Source organism: Dermochelys coriacea, chromosome 2 (genome assembly GCF_009764565.3).
Source record: "Dermochelys coriacea isolate rDerCor1 chromosome 2, rDerCor1.pri.v4, whole genome shotgun sequence".
NCBI lineage: Eukaryota > Metazoa > Chordata > Testudines > Dermochelyidae > Dermochelys > Dermochelys coriacea.
This window is the reverse complement of record NC_050069.1, coordinates 93,082,879-93,101,690: the sequence shown is the minus strand read 5'-3', so window position 1 is coordinate 93,101,690 and position 18,812 is coordinate 93,082,879. Positions and strand designations below refer to the sequence as shown.

Below are 18,812 nucleotides of genomic sequence, written 5' to 3'. Positions count from 1 at the left end.
CATTTCAGTAAGTAAGCATGAGACTGAAAAGGGAAACAGACCTGTTCAGTAATACCAAGTTTGACAATCCCAGAATCTTCTCTAGTGACTCTTCTTAGTGACTCACTTTCTCTGAGATGCATTGTCTTTTTGGATGCCATTACCTTTGATTCACATTTTGGTTCAGAGCAACTTTATTTTCATGATTAAGGTGCCACATCAGTTCATGAATCCTTCAAGAGCAACCCTTTTTAATGCCCACATACATAGTTTGAGTAGGTAGAACTATTCTACTTCTAAGCCCTCAGGCATCTCCCTTATGAAACATTTCGTTGTAGACTGATTTCCAGATAATTTTGAAAAGTCTGAGAAGTGAACTAGCTTAAATCTTCAGATGTAATCTCAGCATTACTGTAATACCAATATGAAAATTAGTTAAAGGTTCCTCTGTGTAAGCCATAATTTACATCTGACAGTTTTTAAAATTACAATTTAAACAAGTATTTCATATTCCTGGAGATTTGAAACAATTGATTTCAACAGCTACTTCTAAAGTGGTTTGATGTTCCCAGTACAAGTTATTTTTAATTAGTAATTTGAAGTATTTTAGCCTTGTAAATCTTTATATACTGTAGTTGTGCAAAGCCAATCAATATCAACTCATTTTTTCTTTAAATTTGAGGCTTTTCTCTGGCAACAATCTAACTAGCTGTCATCATTAGTAAGGATTATCCACCTGGACAGTTTTAACTTGGGTGTCTCTGCAGCCCATGGAAGAGGTGGAGTGTGTGCTGTCTCCTTTTCAGCCCTGTGGAACAAAGTTAACACAGTCCAGGTTGATAGGTCTTCTGTATAGCACCTCCCCAGACAGTACAGAAACTTAGAGCAGTAGGAGTCACTGGTGGCTTGCTCAGACTGCCAGGAAGATTACAGGGGAGAGGGAGTAGGCTGATGGAGTAAAGGGTTTCTGGCTTTAGGCTAGACTCACAAATTGATCTGTATGAATTGCTAAGTTTGTTACCTTGATAGCAATGATAAGTGAGCAGGATACTTATGTGATTAACCCTCTAAAAGGAAAAAAAAAAAAGTTTAAAGTATTTTATTAGAAAAGAGTCACCTGAAGATACCACAGAAACTTATATGCACACCATGCAGTTCTTTGGTCAGAGTGAGACCTACATTAAATTTTGATATTCACATTATAAAAGGAAATGTTTGCATAAATAGAGATTAATGTACATAAAGTTAAATGTTGGCAAATACCAAACAACATTGTGTTAGTCTTTAGAGCAAGGTTACAAATTTTATACAATTGATTTTTCAGAATACCAGCCTAATCAGAAGAGTGCTGGTGGAAGGCCACTGCCAAAGAGTAATCTCCAAGAATGTGGTATTTTCCATTGTGAAGGAATAGCTGGGGCATCACTGTTCTGCTGAATTAAGAACAAAATATATATTCAAATTTTGGAATTACATTAACCACAGAGGGCAAGTCTGCTTTTCCCATTTCCCTCCCATTTCTGGCAGGGGGGATATTTAGTACAAACAGCAGTCTGGTAAAGCTCTAAGTACCTATAATCACTGTAAATTGTCTTAGAGCTACAGTAACTCCCCACTTAACATCCTCTTGCTTAACCTTGTTTCAATCTTGCATCCCTGCTCCATTACAGAACATGCTTGTTTAAAGAAAGGCAATGCTCTGCTATATCCTCATTTCACTGTCCTCTTCCTGGTCACCAGTGGACCCTGCAGATCAGCACCTTCCCCCTGCTTATGGAAATCAGGGGGTTGCAAGTCACTATTGCCACCCTTACTTCTACACTGCCTTCATGAAATTTTTTTTAAATACTATGGCCATGAAATTGACTAGAATGGACTATGAATTTGGTAGGGCCCTACATCTTGGGTAGGAGTTTGCTTCCACTGATTGCAGATGGAGCATATCCTTAGGTTTCCAGTAACCTTAGAACAAAAGGACCAACACCTACTCTGACATACAACCTCAACTGACAGGCTGTCAAGTTCATGAAAGTTCAGTTAAAAGGTGAAGGTGTCTAATTTTGAGCTGCTGAAATGAAAACAGTAAGAGCTAAAAGCAAAAACTTGAGCTGAAAGAGTACTTACTTCACTTTTAATTAGCTGGAGCCACTCATTAAGATAATTAACAAGAGCCAGTGCATCAGGGATGTTGTCCCCCTCTGAGCAAAATTTCAACAGAACTGCCATTTCAATTCCATTTGAACAACTGTAACAGAAATTGGTCAGATTTTCAATTGGCACAATAATCAGTGGTAGGGAGCTTATTTAACATCAGGTTTTGGTCTTTTACATAAAATGGAGTAGCCCACTGGTTTTTTTTTTTTTTTTTAAATCCAGGTTGTATGTTTGCCTTCTGCTAGGCAACTAACTGGTTTTGGCTTTTGGGGGGGGGGGGGGGTGCACAGTGCATAGATCCTATGCTGTGGGAGTACTACACCACAGCTCGTTTGCTGTTTTAGTACTACAACTTGGGCATTCATACAGATTCCTTTGATGCTGATCCTTAATCTCTTCATGTACTATGAACACTTAAAAGTGGAGTCATTATATGCACACTGTCCCCACACTATGAAAGAAGGTAGGACTTAGATATGGGAAGCTAAATCAGGGAATAGCTGCTGGAACCAGATGAACATAGGTGAAAATTTAATTTAGGTGAAGGTAACAGGAAGGACATAGAAAGGCAATCTCAAGAGGCACAGAGTAAGATAAAGAAGAGGATTAGAATCTGGCTAAACAACAAGGCCAGGCCTGATGGGAGTATAACTTTACTAAGCTAACAAATACACATTCTTGGGATGGATATAGCTTGATATAAGGGACCAGCATAGAGCTCCGATAGAATTTTTCTATTCCTTTTCCCCCCCTCAGGCTTATAATCCAGGTTGGAAGCTGCCTCCCTTCATATTTAGCCTAGGAATTTCACTGTAGTTTCAACATTAACAAAAAAGCGTTTCATGCCTGAAGGGAGAAAACACCCACCATAGTGGGAGCTTGTATTAAAGTATTAGTAATTCAAACTGCAATCATTTCTAGTGCATGATTCATTACAAATACAATCAATATTTCCAACCTAGAATTACAATAAAACTTGCGTTAGAAAACAGTGTAACTAATAGTTTTCAGAAACTATCAGACACTGACATTCTAGTCATTGGGTAGAAGAATAACTATCTTTCTTTCACACCATAAAGGAAGAATGAGACACTCAATGAAATGATGTGTATTTGAACAACATGAAGTAAAAATAGCGTAGACAACACTGCTCAAATAAGTTTCCTGTTTGAAATGGCAAATTTAAAAACATATGAAAGTTTATCCTGAACTTAAGGGGGAAATGTTAAAAATGACATCTCCCTCTCCCACACCCACCCCCCACCCCAAAAAAACAAAACCCCACACTACACAAATAGCTTAAACCCAATTCAAGTTTCAAGATTGGGAAAGTCATTAAAAGTAGTAGCTTGACAAAAGCAGAGACATTGAATCTTCAGCCGAAGCTTTGTGAAGCATGTGATATAGAGTATTTGGTGCATAAAATGTCAGTGTCTTTCTGAGAGGCAAGCTGGTGTACATAGACCTGTAGACTGGGAGTCAAGACATCTGGATGCTAGGCCCAGCTCTCCCACTGACTTGCTGGGTGAACTAGGTCAAATCACTTAACCTTTCTATACCCGTTTCCCATCTCATCCCTTGTCACATCAAATTTAGATTGTAAGCTTTTCAAGGCAGGAATTGTCTCTTACATTGTGTTTATACAGCACATAGCACAATAGGGTCTAAATCTTGATAGGGGCTTCTATGTGTTTCCATGATCCAAATAATAAATGCAAATAAAGGCCAGGATTTTTAACCCTAGTCAAGGCTAAAGTTCAGATGGGGTGAAAGGCAACATATGCTAAGGAAGTAATAAGTTCTTGTACCTGGCACAAAATAATTTAATACACTTCATTGCAAAAGTTGTTTAACTCACTCAGCATGGTAAGCTTTTTGGTCAAATTCTTAAAACTCAGACTTGCTTTTAACAACCTTTTACCCAAAATTTTTTTTTTTTTTAACTGTCTGCTGGTCCTGAAGCCAAAAAACTCAAAAATCAAATTTTAGAATTTTTTCTCTAAAGATGGAGTATATAATTGGGAACTATTGCAGTCATCATGAAAGCAAGTATCTTTACAGAAGCTGTTTAGCTCAACCTGTCTGTTATGGACCAAACAAGCCAAGTTTTCTGGATCTTATTTTGACATCATAATAGACAATTTCTGCATTTGTTTGGCTCTTAAATATGTTAAGACAAATCTACCATACATACTTCAATCATCAAATAGGATGTTTGTTACCATCTTGATTGCAGCCTCCCTCCTTTTCCCCTCCAAACAACATATGAAAGTCAGATTGTTAGATACTGTGCTGCAACTTTATTTTGCGAGGGTTTTTATAAGTCATGTAAATCCTCTCTCAATCATGGGTTTGTTCTGGGGTGACAATTTCCTATTCTACTCCTACAGGGTTTTTCCAAAGAATAACATTAATAATATACACAGCATCCCACAAAAAGACAAAGAATGGTCATTTTTTTCTGGGATCTGACTAAAGAAGCAGAAGTAGATTGTATCTGGGTAATAAAAACAGGAATTCTGACATCTTACTATGGTTCCCTTTAACATCAGCCAGCTCACCCACCTCTCACTATATAATAATGTTGTGATGCCACCTCCAGGAATATGTAGTACCATTTCTGCATCATTTACTCCTGGGTAAGCAGCCACTTTTTCCATCTCTTTCCAGTTTAGCTTCTGCATTAGATCTCCAGCTGTTTTCTGAATAGCAGGTGAGAGTAAGTATCGTAGTGGCGTACTGGAATAAATCATAAAATGCAAGAATACTGTAAATAGTTATAGGTTACTTGTGTAAAAAGGTAACTAATCTTCTAGGGCCTCAACTTGGAAATAAGAGAGCACAGGAATTGCTTTCTTCCACAAGTCAAACCCACAGGCTAATCTGAGGTTGCAAAAATAAACTGATCAGCAATCTGCCACACCCAATGGTACATTTTGGAAGTAAATCATCATCTTTTAGTACAAGGGTGGGCAAACTACGGCCCACGGGCTGGGTCCAGCCCCTCAGGGCCTTGGATCCGGCTTGTGCGATTGCCACCCCCATGGGCCCCGCACCACTCTCAGAAGCAGCCGGTATCATGTTCCTGCGGCCCGGGGGGGGCGGGGGGGCAAAGGGAGGAAGAGGGCTACATGCATTGCCCTCACCTCCAGGCACCGCCCCCACAGCTCCCATTGGCCAGGAACAGGGAACCATGGCCAATAGGAGCTTCAGGGGAGGGACGTGGAGGCATGGCAAGGGCACTGCGCAGAGCCATTTGCCCCCTCTCCCCCAGGGGCTGCAGGGACATGGTGCTGGCCACATCCCAGCTCCGTACATCATGGGGCGAGGGCAGGCCCTGGTGCATGCCGCTGCCAACCTGGAGACATTATAGGTAAGCGGTGCTGGGCCAGAGCCTGAACCCCTCCAGCACCTTGCATGCCAATGCCCTGAGCCCCCTGCCACACCCCTCCTTCACCTCAACCCCCTACCCTGAGCCCCCTCAGACACCCCACTCCCCCCCTCTGCCCCAAGCCCTTTCCTGCACCCCGCACCCCCTCCAACACCCCTGCCCGGCATGCAATTTCCCCACCCAGATGCGGCCCTTGGGCCAAAAAGTTTGCCCACCCGTTCTAGTGCTCACGTCAATTCCAATCAGGTGTGTGTGCACGCGCCGCGTGCTTAGCACCCAGAAAATGTTTCCCCTAGGGGTCACAGCTTCATGGCGGTCAATATTGGGTCCTGCCGACCTGCCTCCCGCTCAGTTCCTTCCTGCCAGCTACTCTGACAGAGGGGTAGGAGAGTGGGTATTGAAATGGACATGAGCAACACATCTCAAAGAACAGTTATGAGAAGGTTAGTAAACGTTTTTTCTTCGAGTGATTGTTCATGTCAATTCCAATCAGGTGATTCCCAAGCCTAAACTTTGGAGGCGAGTCGGAACTTAAATGTTCACAGCACTGGAGCACCGCTCTACCAAAGCCTGCATCATCTCTGACCTGCTGGGTAATTGCACTCAGCACTCACCTTCCCCAGTTTTTTTTCAATCAGTCTCCCTGATTAACCTGCTTCAAAACACTTATCCCCTTTGTGGGATCTGATTTATTAAGTCTTTCCACAAAGTGTAACTCACTGTTAGTTGTGCCACTTTCACCCCACTGTAGGTCCATTTAAGAGTCCCAATCAGCTCTTGCCCTGGTTCAGAAGACATGTCCCGCTCAGTCCCCTTCCTAGAGCTGGCCTTGTAAGATAGCCAATCCCGGTCTCTCTCCCAAAACACAGAAGCCCTTGCTCTCCTTGTGGAACAGCATTTATACATCAAACAGGCATAGTTTCCCCTTATGGCACGAGCCCCACACTCTCCTCCTGGAGCTGGGTAATTCAGGTAGTTATTACTGCGCTCCTTAGGCCAGGAGTCCTCAGCTCTCCTCCTAGGAGCTGGCTTGTAGTTTAGCCAGCTGTAGGGCCTCAACCAGCTTCTCCTTCAACTAACTCCTTCTCCCTAATTAGTTCTTCAACTCAGAACGTTCAACAGGCCAGTCTTTTCCTGCTGCTGTCTCCCTGCTATTAGGGAGGAGGCAGCAGTTATGCTGGTCCCCTTCTCCCAGCTCATCAGGTGAGACTACAGCAAAATCTCCTAGCCTCAGGCTCTTAAAGACAGTGACAGGACTTCCTCCCAAACACCACTCATTCCCTTGCACGCTTCTTCTCTCTCTCTCCTCCGTGTTTTTTCCTTAAATATTAATACAGATATAGAACCTTTCAAAATTTTCAAGGCCACACTATGATGGAGTGGGCTGAACCCTAAGCATCTAATACCATTAAAGTGCAGACTACCCCCATCAGACTGATAAACATTTATAGACCTCAAGACTTGTTTAACTGAAACAGTAGGTCTTCTACAAAAACAGTGATGTCATTTTTTAATCATGGATTGTGATTGAGTTGAAATAATCATTGAAAAATGCTTATTTTTAAAAGAATTAACATCACCCTGGCTTATGTGCAAGCTTAACATTGCAATGTCCTGCTAATGTAAAAGAGCAGAAGCTTAAACTGATCACAAGTTAGCAATAACTAAAAATTATTCTGTGTCATCTATTATCCAAGCTGAAATGTGAAAACAAAGAGCCAGGATAAAGTGAGATGCAAACTAAAATTCATTTTTTACTATAACCTAAAAGCATCCCCTTACAGTTCTATTTCATATACATTAAGTAGGGCAGTCAATTAACTGCAGTTAAAGGCTGCAATTAACAAAGCTAAGTTAACCTGTTAAAAAAAAAAAAATTAACATGTTGATCGCATACCTGTGGATGGGGCAGGAGGCATCAGCAGCAGGGGGCCGAAGCCTCATCCGCAGCTTCCCGGGCTGCAGTTCTAGCCCCATGCCCCGAGAGTGGCTAGAGCCCTGAAGGGAACTGAAGCCCTGAGTCCTGCACCAGGCTGAAGCTCTAAGGAGGGGCTTGAAGTCTCAAGCTCCAAGTCCCACACTCCAAGGAGGGCTAAAGCCCCGAGCAGAGCTGAAACCCAGAACCCCCAGTCCTGACCCTATATTTGATTATAGAATAAATATAGAAAACCCAAAAAATATTTAAATGGTATTCTAATATTGTTTAGAAGTTTGACTGCAACTGTGATTAATCACACAATTTTTTTAATCGCTTGACAGCCCTAACATTAAGTTTGCACAACACATACACAGAACTAAGGAAAATACTTAAAGTAACGGGAGCTATGCTAAATGGAAACATGTCAGTTAACTTTACGGAAAAGAACAGGAATATTAAATTCCTTAAAGCACGCATACGAACATACCCATGAAGCTGCTGATCATCACGCTGATATGCATGGCTGCTTGACAGAAGAATGACTTTGGCACATCTGCTGCTTTTCACCCAAGAAAGGAGTGTTTGACAAAATGGCCTATATTTGTTCTTTATATCAAGATGGAGGAGAAGAAGCAGAATGATAGATTAAGTATTTAAGAAATAACAAAAAGCTACAATTTTTATCATTTGTAATACATTTAATATTTAGGGATGATGTAAGATCATGTTCATTTAACTAAAACTAGATTTTCCTCATGCCTGTTAAGTCTATTTTAGATGAAAGGTTTTAAATGGAAGGTTAAGGATGGAACCAAGCTTAAGTACAATGCTTAGGATTATGAATCAAGTCAACATTTACCAGCTATTTTCATACACTAGTATCTAAAAATATGATCCAGCTCCTAGTGGTAAATCTTGTGACGTTACACCCCATATTCTTCATAGAAATACGGTAATGATATGAATATGATTTACTGAAGGCGATTATCCATTTTGTATGCATGCATCATTTCTGTATCTAAAGTTGGTCAATATTCCTATGTAACAATTACAACTGTGTGTAAAAAAGAAAAGGAGTACTTGTGGCACCTTAGAGACTAACAAACTGTGTGTGTATTTGGGAGACACCCACCAGGCAACTGGCCATCACGGCTTTGATGGGCCATTAGGAAGAAACAATAAGATTGTGAGGATACTAATCTCTCTCCTTCCTGAGTGGCATCCTGGGACACAGCTGTGACACTATGACACAGTCAGGTGGTCCTGTCACCTGATACAAAATACCACTTTGGATACTGCTGGCACTTTTCCTCTATAAGGGGATGGGGATCAAACAAAGGTTTCTCACCAGAGGTAAATCTTATTTAAGGCTGGGAAGGAGGTTAATCTAAACTCTCTTCCATTGCCTACCTAAGAAGTAAGACTACTAAAAGTACATGAAGGGACAAAGGACTAACCTAAGGGGAAAGACAGGGGTGATTCAGACAGACAGGAGTCTAGTCTGTAAGAAAAAATAACTGGAATGCTAAGCTAGAGAAACTCTGCAAATAGTCTAAAATATTTAGGGTGAGAAATTACTTCTTGAAACCAATCTCTTTAAGATCTTAAGCTTAATATGCGTGTTTTGTTTTTTTGCTTAGTAATCTGTTTTGTTCTGTTTGCCATCCCTTACAATCACTTAAAATCTGCCTTTTATAGTTAATAAATGTGTTTATTATTAAACCCAGTTTGTGCAATTTTTAACTGGGGGGCAAGAAGTTGGAAATATCTTTCTTCACATTCAGGGAGAGAGTGAATTTTTATGAGCTTGCGCTGTGCAGATTTTTCTGTACAGTGCAGAAGTATTATACAGGGTGGGTTTATTCCCCAAAAGGGATATGCATGTGAGTGCTGGGTGAATCCTCTCCCACAGAGCTGACTTCCATTTGTGTCTGCAGATGGGTGTGGCCCTACTTAGGTGTGTGCGCCTAATTCACCAAACAGGGAGAGGAAATCCATGCTGGTGGAGCAGGCGGGGCTCAGTGAAACCCCAGTACATCAGGTGGCATCCAAAACCAACCCATCACAAATCTACTACAGCTAGATTGTAAACGTTGAAGGTTTTTAAGAACCCACGCACTTGAACTAGCCAAAAACCTATGCTCAGTTACTCTGTTTGGTAAATGCTGCTTTAATGGCAATCACTATCTCCACATAGCAAGTATACAACGATACGAGTTCCTCATTTCACATTATAACCTCAGTTCTGAGATAGATGAAGAATCCTGAGAAACAACTGAGTCATTCTGATAGCAGAAATAAATTTATGAGATAAACAGCACAAATGTGTACCAATTATAAGTAAGACTGCGAGTTTGTCACGGAGGTCACAGATCCCAGGACTTCTGCAGCAGCCAGTGCAGCTGGCCCGGAGGCCATCTGAGCAGCTCAGGCAACCCCAGGGCCAAGTGCACCAGCCACTGCTGGGGCAGTCTCAGGCCACCACACCTGCCTCCCCCAGCAGCAGTAGTAGTTTGGGAGTGGGAGGGGAACGCAGGGCTGGGGTGCGGAAGGGGGTGAGGGTTCTTGCCAGCGCTTACCTTGAAGTGCTCCCCGGAAGCAGCAACATCCCTCAGCTCCTAGGCGGAGGTGTGACCAGGGGCTTCTGCCCTGAGCGCCAGCTCTGTAACTCCCATTGGCTGCAGTTGGGAATGGGCCAATGGGAGCTGCAGAGCTGGCGCTCAGGGCTGAGACACCACACAGAGCTGCCTGGCCATGCCTCTGCCTAAGAGCAGAGGGAGGAGGATGTTGCCGCTTCCGGGGAGGCACAGAGCCAGGTAGGGAGCCTGCTGGCCACCCTCCCACCCAAGATTTAGTCAGGGGTATATAGAACAAATCATGGGCAGCATATGGGCCGTGAATTTTTGTTTACTGCCCATGACCGGTCCATGACTTACTAAAAACGCCTGCGACTAAAACGTAGCCTTAATTATAAGGAGATATTTTCCCCAAAATAAATGGATTAAATACTGCCAGTATCCTAGTGACAACTAAATAATATACATCATCATGTACCTATCAGTATGATTAAATCCAATTTGGCTTTTCTCAGTAGTCCACAACCAGAGTTTAATTCCAACAGTAGAGATGCAATTAGGTAATTAATGACAATTTTCAACTGTATTTGTTTAATAAGCATCTTACTAGTTACAACAGTTCAGAAAGATTTTGATTCCAATCCATTTCCCATTATTTTATATATTTGCTGGATAGAAGCCTTGCCAGAAACAATTTTTAGATTCATTTTCAAGTGATTTTTCTGTACTGGAAACTTTCTCCAGTTAGTTACTTTTGGATTTATTTCATAAAATGGTTAACATGAATCTTGACTGCTACAGAATTTGGATAATTACATTTTCTAATTCAGCTTTCAATATTTACAGTGGGAACCACCAATAATATACATACCTTTACAAATGGTGATCTGATCTGGAGAACCACAAGCTTTTTAGAAGGTAAAGAATACACTGCAAAACACAACAAAAAGTTGTGTAAAGAGAAAACAAGTGCATAATGTAGAGTTAGACGTGTTCAGATTAATATGATTTATAACAAATCAGATTTGATTTAAATTAGACAAATAGAAAAAGGTATTTAAAATTATGTTAATCATTGTTAAAGCCTAAATTTAGTATAATTTATTACAATTATTTAAACTAAATAAAAATTTATTAAAAATAAATTCATTATTCAATACATTTGGCACTGAAGTTTTAAATCAAAGTCAAACCACTGAACTGGTGGAAGTTACTAGCTAAGCATTTGGAATCAGAATTTGGTGAAATGGTAAGTCAGCTTTTGACAGCTGTGGCCTCTTCCAAGGGGGCAAAGTTGCACCAAGGAGTCATAGGTTGTCTTCAATAGGCAACAATATTCTTCCAGGCAACAATTTTTTTCCATGAATCCTGTGATTCAAATCACTCAGAGGAAGGATGTGGGTGTTCTTTCCTTGCAGACCTGTACTCAATTCATTCAGTTTCCCAAATATGTTGGTGACATAAGCACATCTTCCCTTGGTCACACAGAAGCCAAGTTCATCCTTTTTGCAGTCTGTTGCTCAGATTCACAGGTCATCTCTCAATTCAAAAAAAATCATCCAAGTACTTTACCTCCTGACAGCCAAAGAGCTTCACTGTGGAACACCACAACATCATGATCAGACCCCATTTCTTCATCAAGTTTTGCAAAGAGACATGTAGTTCATAATAGATGAGATCAGCTGCAAATCACTACACAGCTCTGGACTCAGAGCTTTAGATATCAGTTGTCCTCGGAGACTGCTGCAGTGACTCCATACAGCAGATGGAGCAACTTTATTTACCAAGGCATGCAGACGTGCTGTGTGTTCTGCCACAGACAAAGCTCCATCTGTGCCAAAGCCCACAATGTAATCACACAATATATTTTTGTCTTACATGTAGCCCCACAGGACACTGAACACTTCTTATGCCATCTCATGACTGGGAAGAGGGAGACAGAACACAGTGACTTTGAGAATTGCACCTTCCCATGCGTATATTTCACTAAAATCAAGAAAGGTGCATCACTGCCCTCAGTGCTCACATCAACTTGAAGAGCAAAAGCATGTGTTTTTCAGATGCTCAACCAGTGTGTTTTCCTGATCTGCTGCTATCACTTCAATCCTTCGCTTCACTGTGTTGTTGAAGAGTGGAATAGCTTTGAGCTTATTTGCCTTAATTTCCCAACATATTACTTTCACCGTATTGATTGCGGTTGGCAAAAATCAAAATCTCCCCAATTGTGTGAGGCTTCTTGGACTGTGTGATATGGTAATTCACCTCAATGGTGCTTTCTGAGCTTGCTTGAATTCCACTGGTTGACGCAAAAGTTCTTTTTTCCGGCACTAGAAAAGTGACCTTTTTTTTTTTTTAAAATATGCTCCTAGTGAAGGGTTTCCAAGTGTCATTTAACTTTATTAGGGATCATGCTTTCACTAGATAACACTGTGAGACATAGCAGGCGTTTTGGCCTTTGATTATAGCTTCACCAGAATTTTGGTCAAGAACGAACAAAGAAAGCCTCATCATATTTGCAAGCACATTTATTGGATTCCTGTTTTTTGTTCATAACAGCAACACTAGAGTCACTGCTTGAGGCTGAGCCAGGCATTCAGTGTAAAAATGAGTCCATTGTGCCTCTTTTATCACCCCCCCCCCCCAAAAAAAAAAAAAAAAAAGGAATTCACTGTTAAGCAAAGGAGGCCAGGATTTAAGAAGGCCCTGTGTGGTGATCCCAAGGCAACAGAGAAACAGTGACTTACAATGACTGTGTGCCAATAGAGTACTAGGGTTGCCATAAAGGAAGATATGGGCCTTGCCTTATGGACCTTACAAGCCACTGCAGAGTCCTATCTCAGAAAAGGCTAGCACAGGCTCCCACCAGCTCAAGCACAGAGGATGCTCTGTTGATAAGGCTGCTGCCCACAGATAAGGATCTTCTGCATTCAGGTCCCTTAGCTGGATGCTTGCACAGCTGGATGATGCAAATGGCCAAATTGGCATCTGCACAGCCAACATGTCTGGGTCTGCTCCACAAACGCCAGGAGGCTGTTTTGATCTACCAAATGGTGGCCTCCACATAATGTGACCTAACAAGCACCGTATGTGGAAGGTCATGCCATGAAGAGGCTGCCATTTTGTAGATTAAAGTGACAGCCTCCTGGTGCAGCATACCTGGTGGACCAGGTATGGAAACACTAGGGGCAGACAGCATCATCTCATGAGCCATATCTGGCCAACTGAACCCATAACTCATCTGCTTATGGTATGACCCCATTTGGGGGTGCAAACCATAGTTTGGAAACTATTGTTCTTGTGGATGGGAAGGTGGTAGCAACAGCCACTGCAGAAGGTAATTACAGAGAAACATACTTCAAACATGATTGAAGAGGAACAAATGCTACTCAAAAAGGCTCTTAAACCACTTATTGAAGTGGAACTGTGGGATATGGATGCAGTTTTTGTCCACAGAAATAAATCTCAGCCCATATCCTTAAAAGCTGCAAAAGATATGGAACTATCCAAAGCAGAAGAAAGCACTGATGTCAACAGTAATACTAAGACTGTCTGCAACTGCTACATTTTTACAGAGAAGCATTTTGTCCTGCAGTACGTCGGCATTTCAAGAATCCAAAGCTGCTGCCAAACCTAACCAAAAAAAAATATTGCATGACCTGTACTGCTTTAAGTGGTGCATTGGTGGTTGCAGTGACTTCAGCACCACCAAGTATTAAGGTAAGCAAATGGGGCACAAGACTGCCATTTTAATCGCAAAGCCTCATGTAGGAGTGCTTGGGTGAAAGGCAGGTTTCCAACATATTCATGATAACTGTTCAGCATATGCATAATCTATCACTGCAAGTGGCTGTTGGTTTAACAATTCATTCCAAAATCCGTAACAAAGTCCTAGTGCAGCTGATAAGTACAAGTTACCCATGGTACACAATCAATGTTTGAATGTGATGGAACAATGCACATGTGCCAAGCAAAAAGCAAACTAATGTGCATTCTGCATTTTGTTCCTCACCCAGCACCTGAAAACATGACCAGTACCTTTTGCCAGCAGAGGCCTTTCAGCATAGCAATCATAGATGGTGTGGCTGATGTGCAAGCCCTTGACAAAGCAGAAACCATTAATATCTACTGAGATTTGGCTGAACATTTCATTATGAGGTTACAGAGAAAATACTTGACCTATGACCAAGTCCACCTTGCGTTTGACACATATGCAGATAAATCAATTAAAAATCTTACCAGATAGAGCCTCCAAGATATTGCACCTATCCAGTACATAAATCGTCTCCAATGTCAAGCTGAAAACGCTATCATCTCATATTTACACGAAGAATGACTGCATGCCTTGCAGGAAAAACACTCCAGTAGGCAAAGAATTGCTCAAAAAATGTCATCATACAGTGTACTGAAAGAGCGGCCTGGCACTGTTCTGAGACTTTTCTTCATAGTTCCCCATAGAAGCCAACACTAAAGTTATCTTGAATGCCATCAGTGTCACAAGAAGAGATGTTACTAAACTCTGGATTTTTGCACAAAACAAAATGTTCTCTCCGAGAGACTCTGCCCAATACTTCCACAAGATTCTGATTTTTGAGCCTGCTGCTAGGGAAGAAAATTCTTGTATATCCCTCAGAGTCATCTTTCTCTCACTCAGACCATTAAAAGCTGCCACGCTGCCAGGTTCCCACTCTTTCAGGATGCGACACTACTTAAAGGTTGTCTGGAAACACCACATTATTTTACTGGAAGGCATTTAATTCAGCTGCTGAAGAACTCTCTCTTCCCTCTGTAGGTTCTCAGAACAGCTGAGACAGTCACTTATGAGGCCAAACACACTGGAGGTGTTCATATGCCAAATTTACCATTTGAAGACCAACATTACAACACTTGCAGAACTACACTGGTGGATGTTTTCCAAGAAGCAGACAAACGGAAAAAAATTGCCACCAACAAGGGCTGCATTTATACCTGCTATCAAGAGGGAAAATTGTCAAGCAATGGAATGGCTCTGGGATGATCAAGCACATGCACAATTATCCTCTCCTATTGGGCCTGGACAGGCCTCATACGATGGACTGATTGTACCAGATGTGTGTGAAATACTATGCGCACTTGTCCAATCCTTTAACTAATCAAATGCTTGTCTGCAAAGGCCAGATGCTCAGCAGCCTGCTTTGTACAGAGATGTGGAAGTGTGGTGCCGACAAGTATCAGCATGACAATATACCCAGCAGTGGTGCTCAAGAGAGACAACACTGATGAGGACTTGGATGAACATTTTCAGTCCTACATTTCAAGGCTATCTTCCTTAAAATTATCACTGATCAAGGTCTTTTTTTAGGTAAGCATTGCTGCCCCGTGTGATAAACCTGAAACCCTAGTGATAAGTCATAAGGGTTCTTGTTACAGCTCCTCATTTAAAGTGGTTCACTTAAGCAAAATAAGGAGTGGAGTGTGGCAATTTTGGTCTGGAAAGTATCAGATTGGAACAGTAATTTACCTACATAAAAAGGCACGTACTATATTATTTCAACAATATAGTTTCCTGTTTCAGCACAAACTGGCTTTACAAGGAAACTACATTCCCAATCCTACAGTGAACATAACATGGGTGTACCCCTCTCCACCCAGATGGAGCCCCATTTCCACTGGGGTCTCTCCGTATAGAGCTCATTGCAAGGTTGGGGCCCAACTGAGACATAGCTTTGGAACACTGGAAATACACTTTTAGTACATACCTTCTGCATTTATACTCAACTCTGTTGAGTTTTCTTCTGCTGTTGCATATGGATTATTGCCAACCATTGGCACCAGGCAATCAGTGTAGAAGTAACCAACTTTAGGCATGTCAAGGGTAAAAATAACTAGATCTACCGCCAGCTGGCCAACATTCCCAACTGATACAGCTGGCTGAAACAACAGAAGATTCTTAGCATTAGCAACAAATTGGTGTTTACTTCCTGAATTACAGTAAAAAAAAAAATTGATAGTTGACAGTCAGAAATGAAGTTCTGAATTCTTGTACTAATTAGACTAATCACAAACACTGAAGAATAAGCCCTTGCCATTAGACAAAAAAAAGCTAACTTGTGAACAGCTTTACTAATGCAAACTTTGGTTTTGATCCTGCAGCCACTTATACTTAACTTACATCTGTGAATAGTCCTATTTAGATATAAAATTAAGCATACGGATAAGTGTTTACAGATTTGGGGCCTTAATTTTTTTTGCTGGACAGATCATAAAAATATTCTTTAAGACCTAATAAAGAAGTTGTTAGCATCAAGTGACACCTATTGGCTATTTTGATATTACACAATTTTTATACATTCAGTTTAGCTGTAGCTCACGAAAGCTTATGCTCTAATAAATTTGTTAGTCTCTAAGGTGCCACAAGTACTCCTTTTCTTTTTGCGAATACAGACTAACACGGCTGCTACTCTGAAACCTATACATTCAGTTGTGATTTTTGAGTTAGAAACAACTATATATCGTATTCAAATTAATACATTAAAACTCAACTTATATCTTTAAGTATATGCTCAAATGACTACCCTCTTCCCTAATATTATTAAAATGGGATACGAGAACCTGAAGCTTCCTTTTACATTAGGGGGAGGGATAGCTCAGTGGTTTGAGCATCGGCCTGCAAAACCCAGGGTTGTGAGTTCAATCCTTGAGGGGGACATTTAGGGATCTGGGGCAAAAATTGGGGATTGTGCCTGCTTTGAGCAGGGGGTTGGACTAGATATCTCCTGAGGTCCCTTCCAACCCTGATATTCTATGATTCTATGATATTGGAAGACAGCTATCTTCCATATTTCATTCCTGTACTAATAGATCAGTACCGCATTACAAGATGTGCCCTATTGAAAAGCCCCCCAACATACAGCCGCTATTACCCTTAAAGATTAACCTTGGTATGGCATTTAGTTGCACAACAGGACAATGGCTTGGCCAATGGAAATGAAAGCTTAATTAAGACGACTGCAGCAAACTCAGCTATGGACGGCTCTGGAAAGGGTATGGGGCACGGCCGAAAGAGAGGGAAGGGTATTTGTATACGTTGCCCCTACCACGGGCCCCAAGCCAGCAAACGGTTACGCGGTGCTTAACTTTACTCGCATCCCTACAGTTAAGCCCCTGTGACCGTTTGCGGGATGGGGGCGGGGCGGCGGAGAGTAACAAGCGACACCCCCAGGTTACTACAGAGTCAGGGCAGGTAACAGCCGGGAAGAGCCGTTTCTGTTTCCCAGCTCAGCGGGGGCAGCTGAGAGCGAGCTGGGCGGCCGGGTCACGCCGCGGCCGCCGCCCCAGACACCCGCCGCCGGGCAGCAAGAGCCAGCACAGCGCTTCCGCGGGAACCCATAGGCCGGCCCAGGCCCGGGCCCGGCCGCGCCGGTTTGCGCCGCCCCGCCCCGCGGCTCCCTCTTGCCGGGGGCGGAGTTTCCCTTCCCGGGAGCGCGCGCGCGGACAGGGAGGCCCCGGCGCTGGCGACTGCTAGAGCGGCGGGGCGGGGGCAGGGGGGCAGCTGCTGAGCCGGGGGGCGGGGGCTGGTTACCAGCAGGAGCGTGAAGCCTTCAAAGTCCGGAGGAGCGGAGCTGCCGCAGGCCACAAACATCCCGCCGGAAGGGATCGGTGCTGTGCGTGCGCGTCTGGCCTCCAGCGGGGTCCTTCTGCTGGACGGCGCATTTGTCTGACGCCTGGCCGAGGCAGAAGGAGGCATCAGGCGCCCTTGTAACCGCCTGTGCCGCCCCTCTCCCCAGAGGGCTTCTTTGCAGGGGGTCCTCTGATGCGCAGCTGGAGCCCCAGCCACGGCCAGGTGTAGTGTAGGAAACTGCTCTCTGTAGCAGGGTGCTGCGTAGGGTGCACTCAGCAAGCTCACACAAACTGCACATGCTCAGTAACATCTGCTGGAGCCACTGCCCTTACTAGGCATAAGGTTCTACTGGCTGCATTTACAGGGGTTAAAAAAGGACAAAGGGGGCAAATCAGAGGAGGGGATGGCCAGGGTCTGAGCAGAGGGCAACAGTTGACTGGTTAAAGGGAGCAGCTAAGGGCATTACACAAAGTAACACTATTTCCCCCATGCTTATTTTCCCCCCTACTGTTACTCACACCTTCTTAAAAAGAAAAGGAGTACTTGTGGCACCTTAGAGACTAACAAATTTATTAGAGCATAAGCTTTCGTGCTGTAGCTCACGAAAGCTTATGCTCTAATAAATTTGTTAGTCTCTAAGGTGCCACAAGTACTCCTTTTCTTTTTGCGAATACAGACTAACACGGCTGCTACTCTCACACCTTCTTATCAACTTGGAAATGGGCCATCCTGATTATCACTACGAAAAGGTATTTTTTCTCCTGCTGATAATAGCCCACCTTAACTGATCACTCTCATTATAGTGGGTATGGCAACACCCCCTTTTTTCATGTTCTCTGTGTATATATCTATCTTCCTACTGTATTTTCCACTGCATGCATCCGCTGAAGTGAGTCTTAGCCCATGAAAGCTTATGCTCAAATAAATTTGTTAGTCTCTCAGGTGCCACAAGTACTCCTCGTTCTTTCTGCTTAAAGGCACAGGCATCTAAATGCCTAGTCACTGAAGCTCCTCTTTGATGTAACCTGCTGAGGTGCTGCAGCAGGAGACTTAATTCAGTGAAACCTGGCCTTCCTTACACCCCTTTACCCCCAGCAGGGGTCTGTATACACCCTTGAATTTCTCCAACATCTCCCCCACGCCCACAGTAGTCAACTAGTTACAACAGTGTTGCCAATTTTGTCACTGGTTGGAAAT

At 42.7% G+C, this 18,812-nt stretch overlaps 1 protein-coding gene across 2 annotated transcripts; it reads right to left on the bottom strand.

The window, feature by feature from the left end:
• Positions 1-1,067: 1,067 nt before the first annotated feature.
• Positions 1,068-17,955, bottom strand: PSMG2 (proteasome assembly chaperone 2). 2 transcript variants are annotated; one of them, XM_038388445.2, is made up of 7 exons: positions 17,577-17,955; positions 15,754-15,925; positions 10,890-10,948; positions 7,930-8,048; positions 4,699-4,872; positions 2,104-2,224; positions 1,068-1,412 (listed from the first exon to the last, which is right to left on the bottom strand). In XM_038388445.2, the coding sequence occupies exons 1-7, from the start codon at positions 17,739-17,741 to the stop codon at positions 1,317-1,319; spliced, it is 906 nt and encodes a 301-aa protein (XP_038244373.1). In that variant the 5' UTR covers positions 17,742-17,955; the 3' UTR covers positions 1,068-1,316. The 2 variants fall into 2 exon arrangements, with proteins under 2 accessions (XP_038244373.1, XP_038244374.1); XM_038388446.2 differs by having other exon boundaries at positions 1,068-1,409; positions 17,577-17,921.
• Between the last annotated feature and the right edge of the window lie 857 nt (positions 17,956-18,812).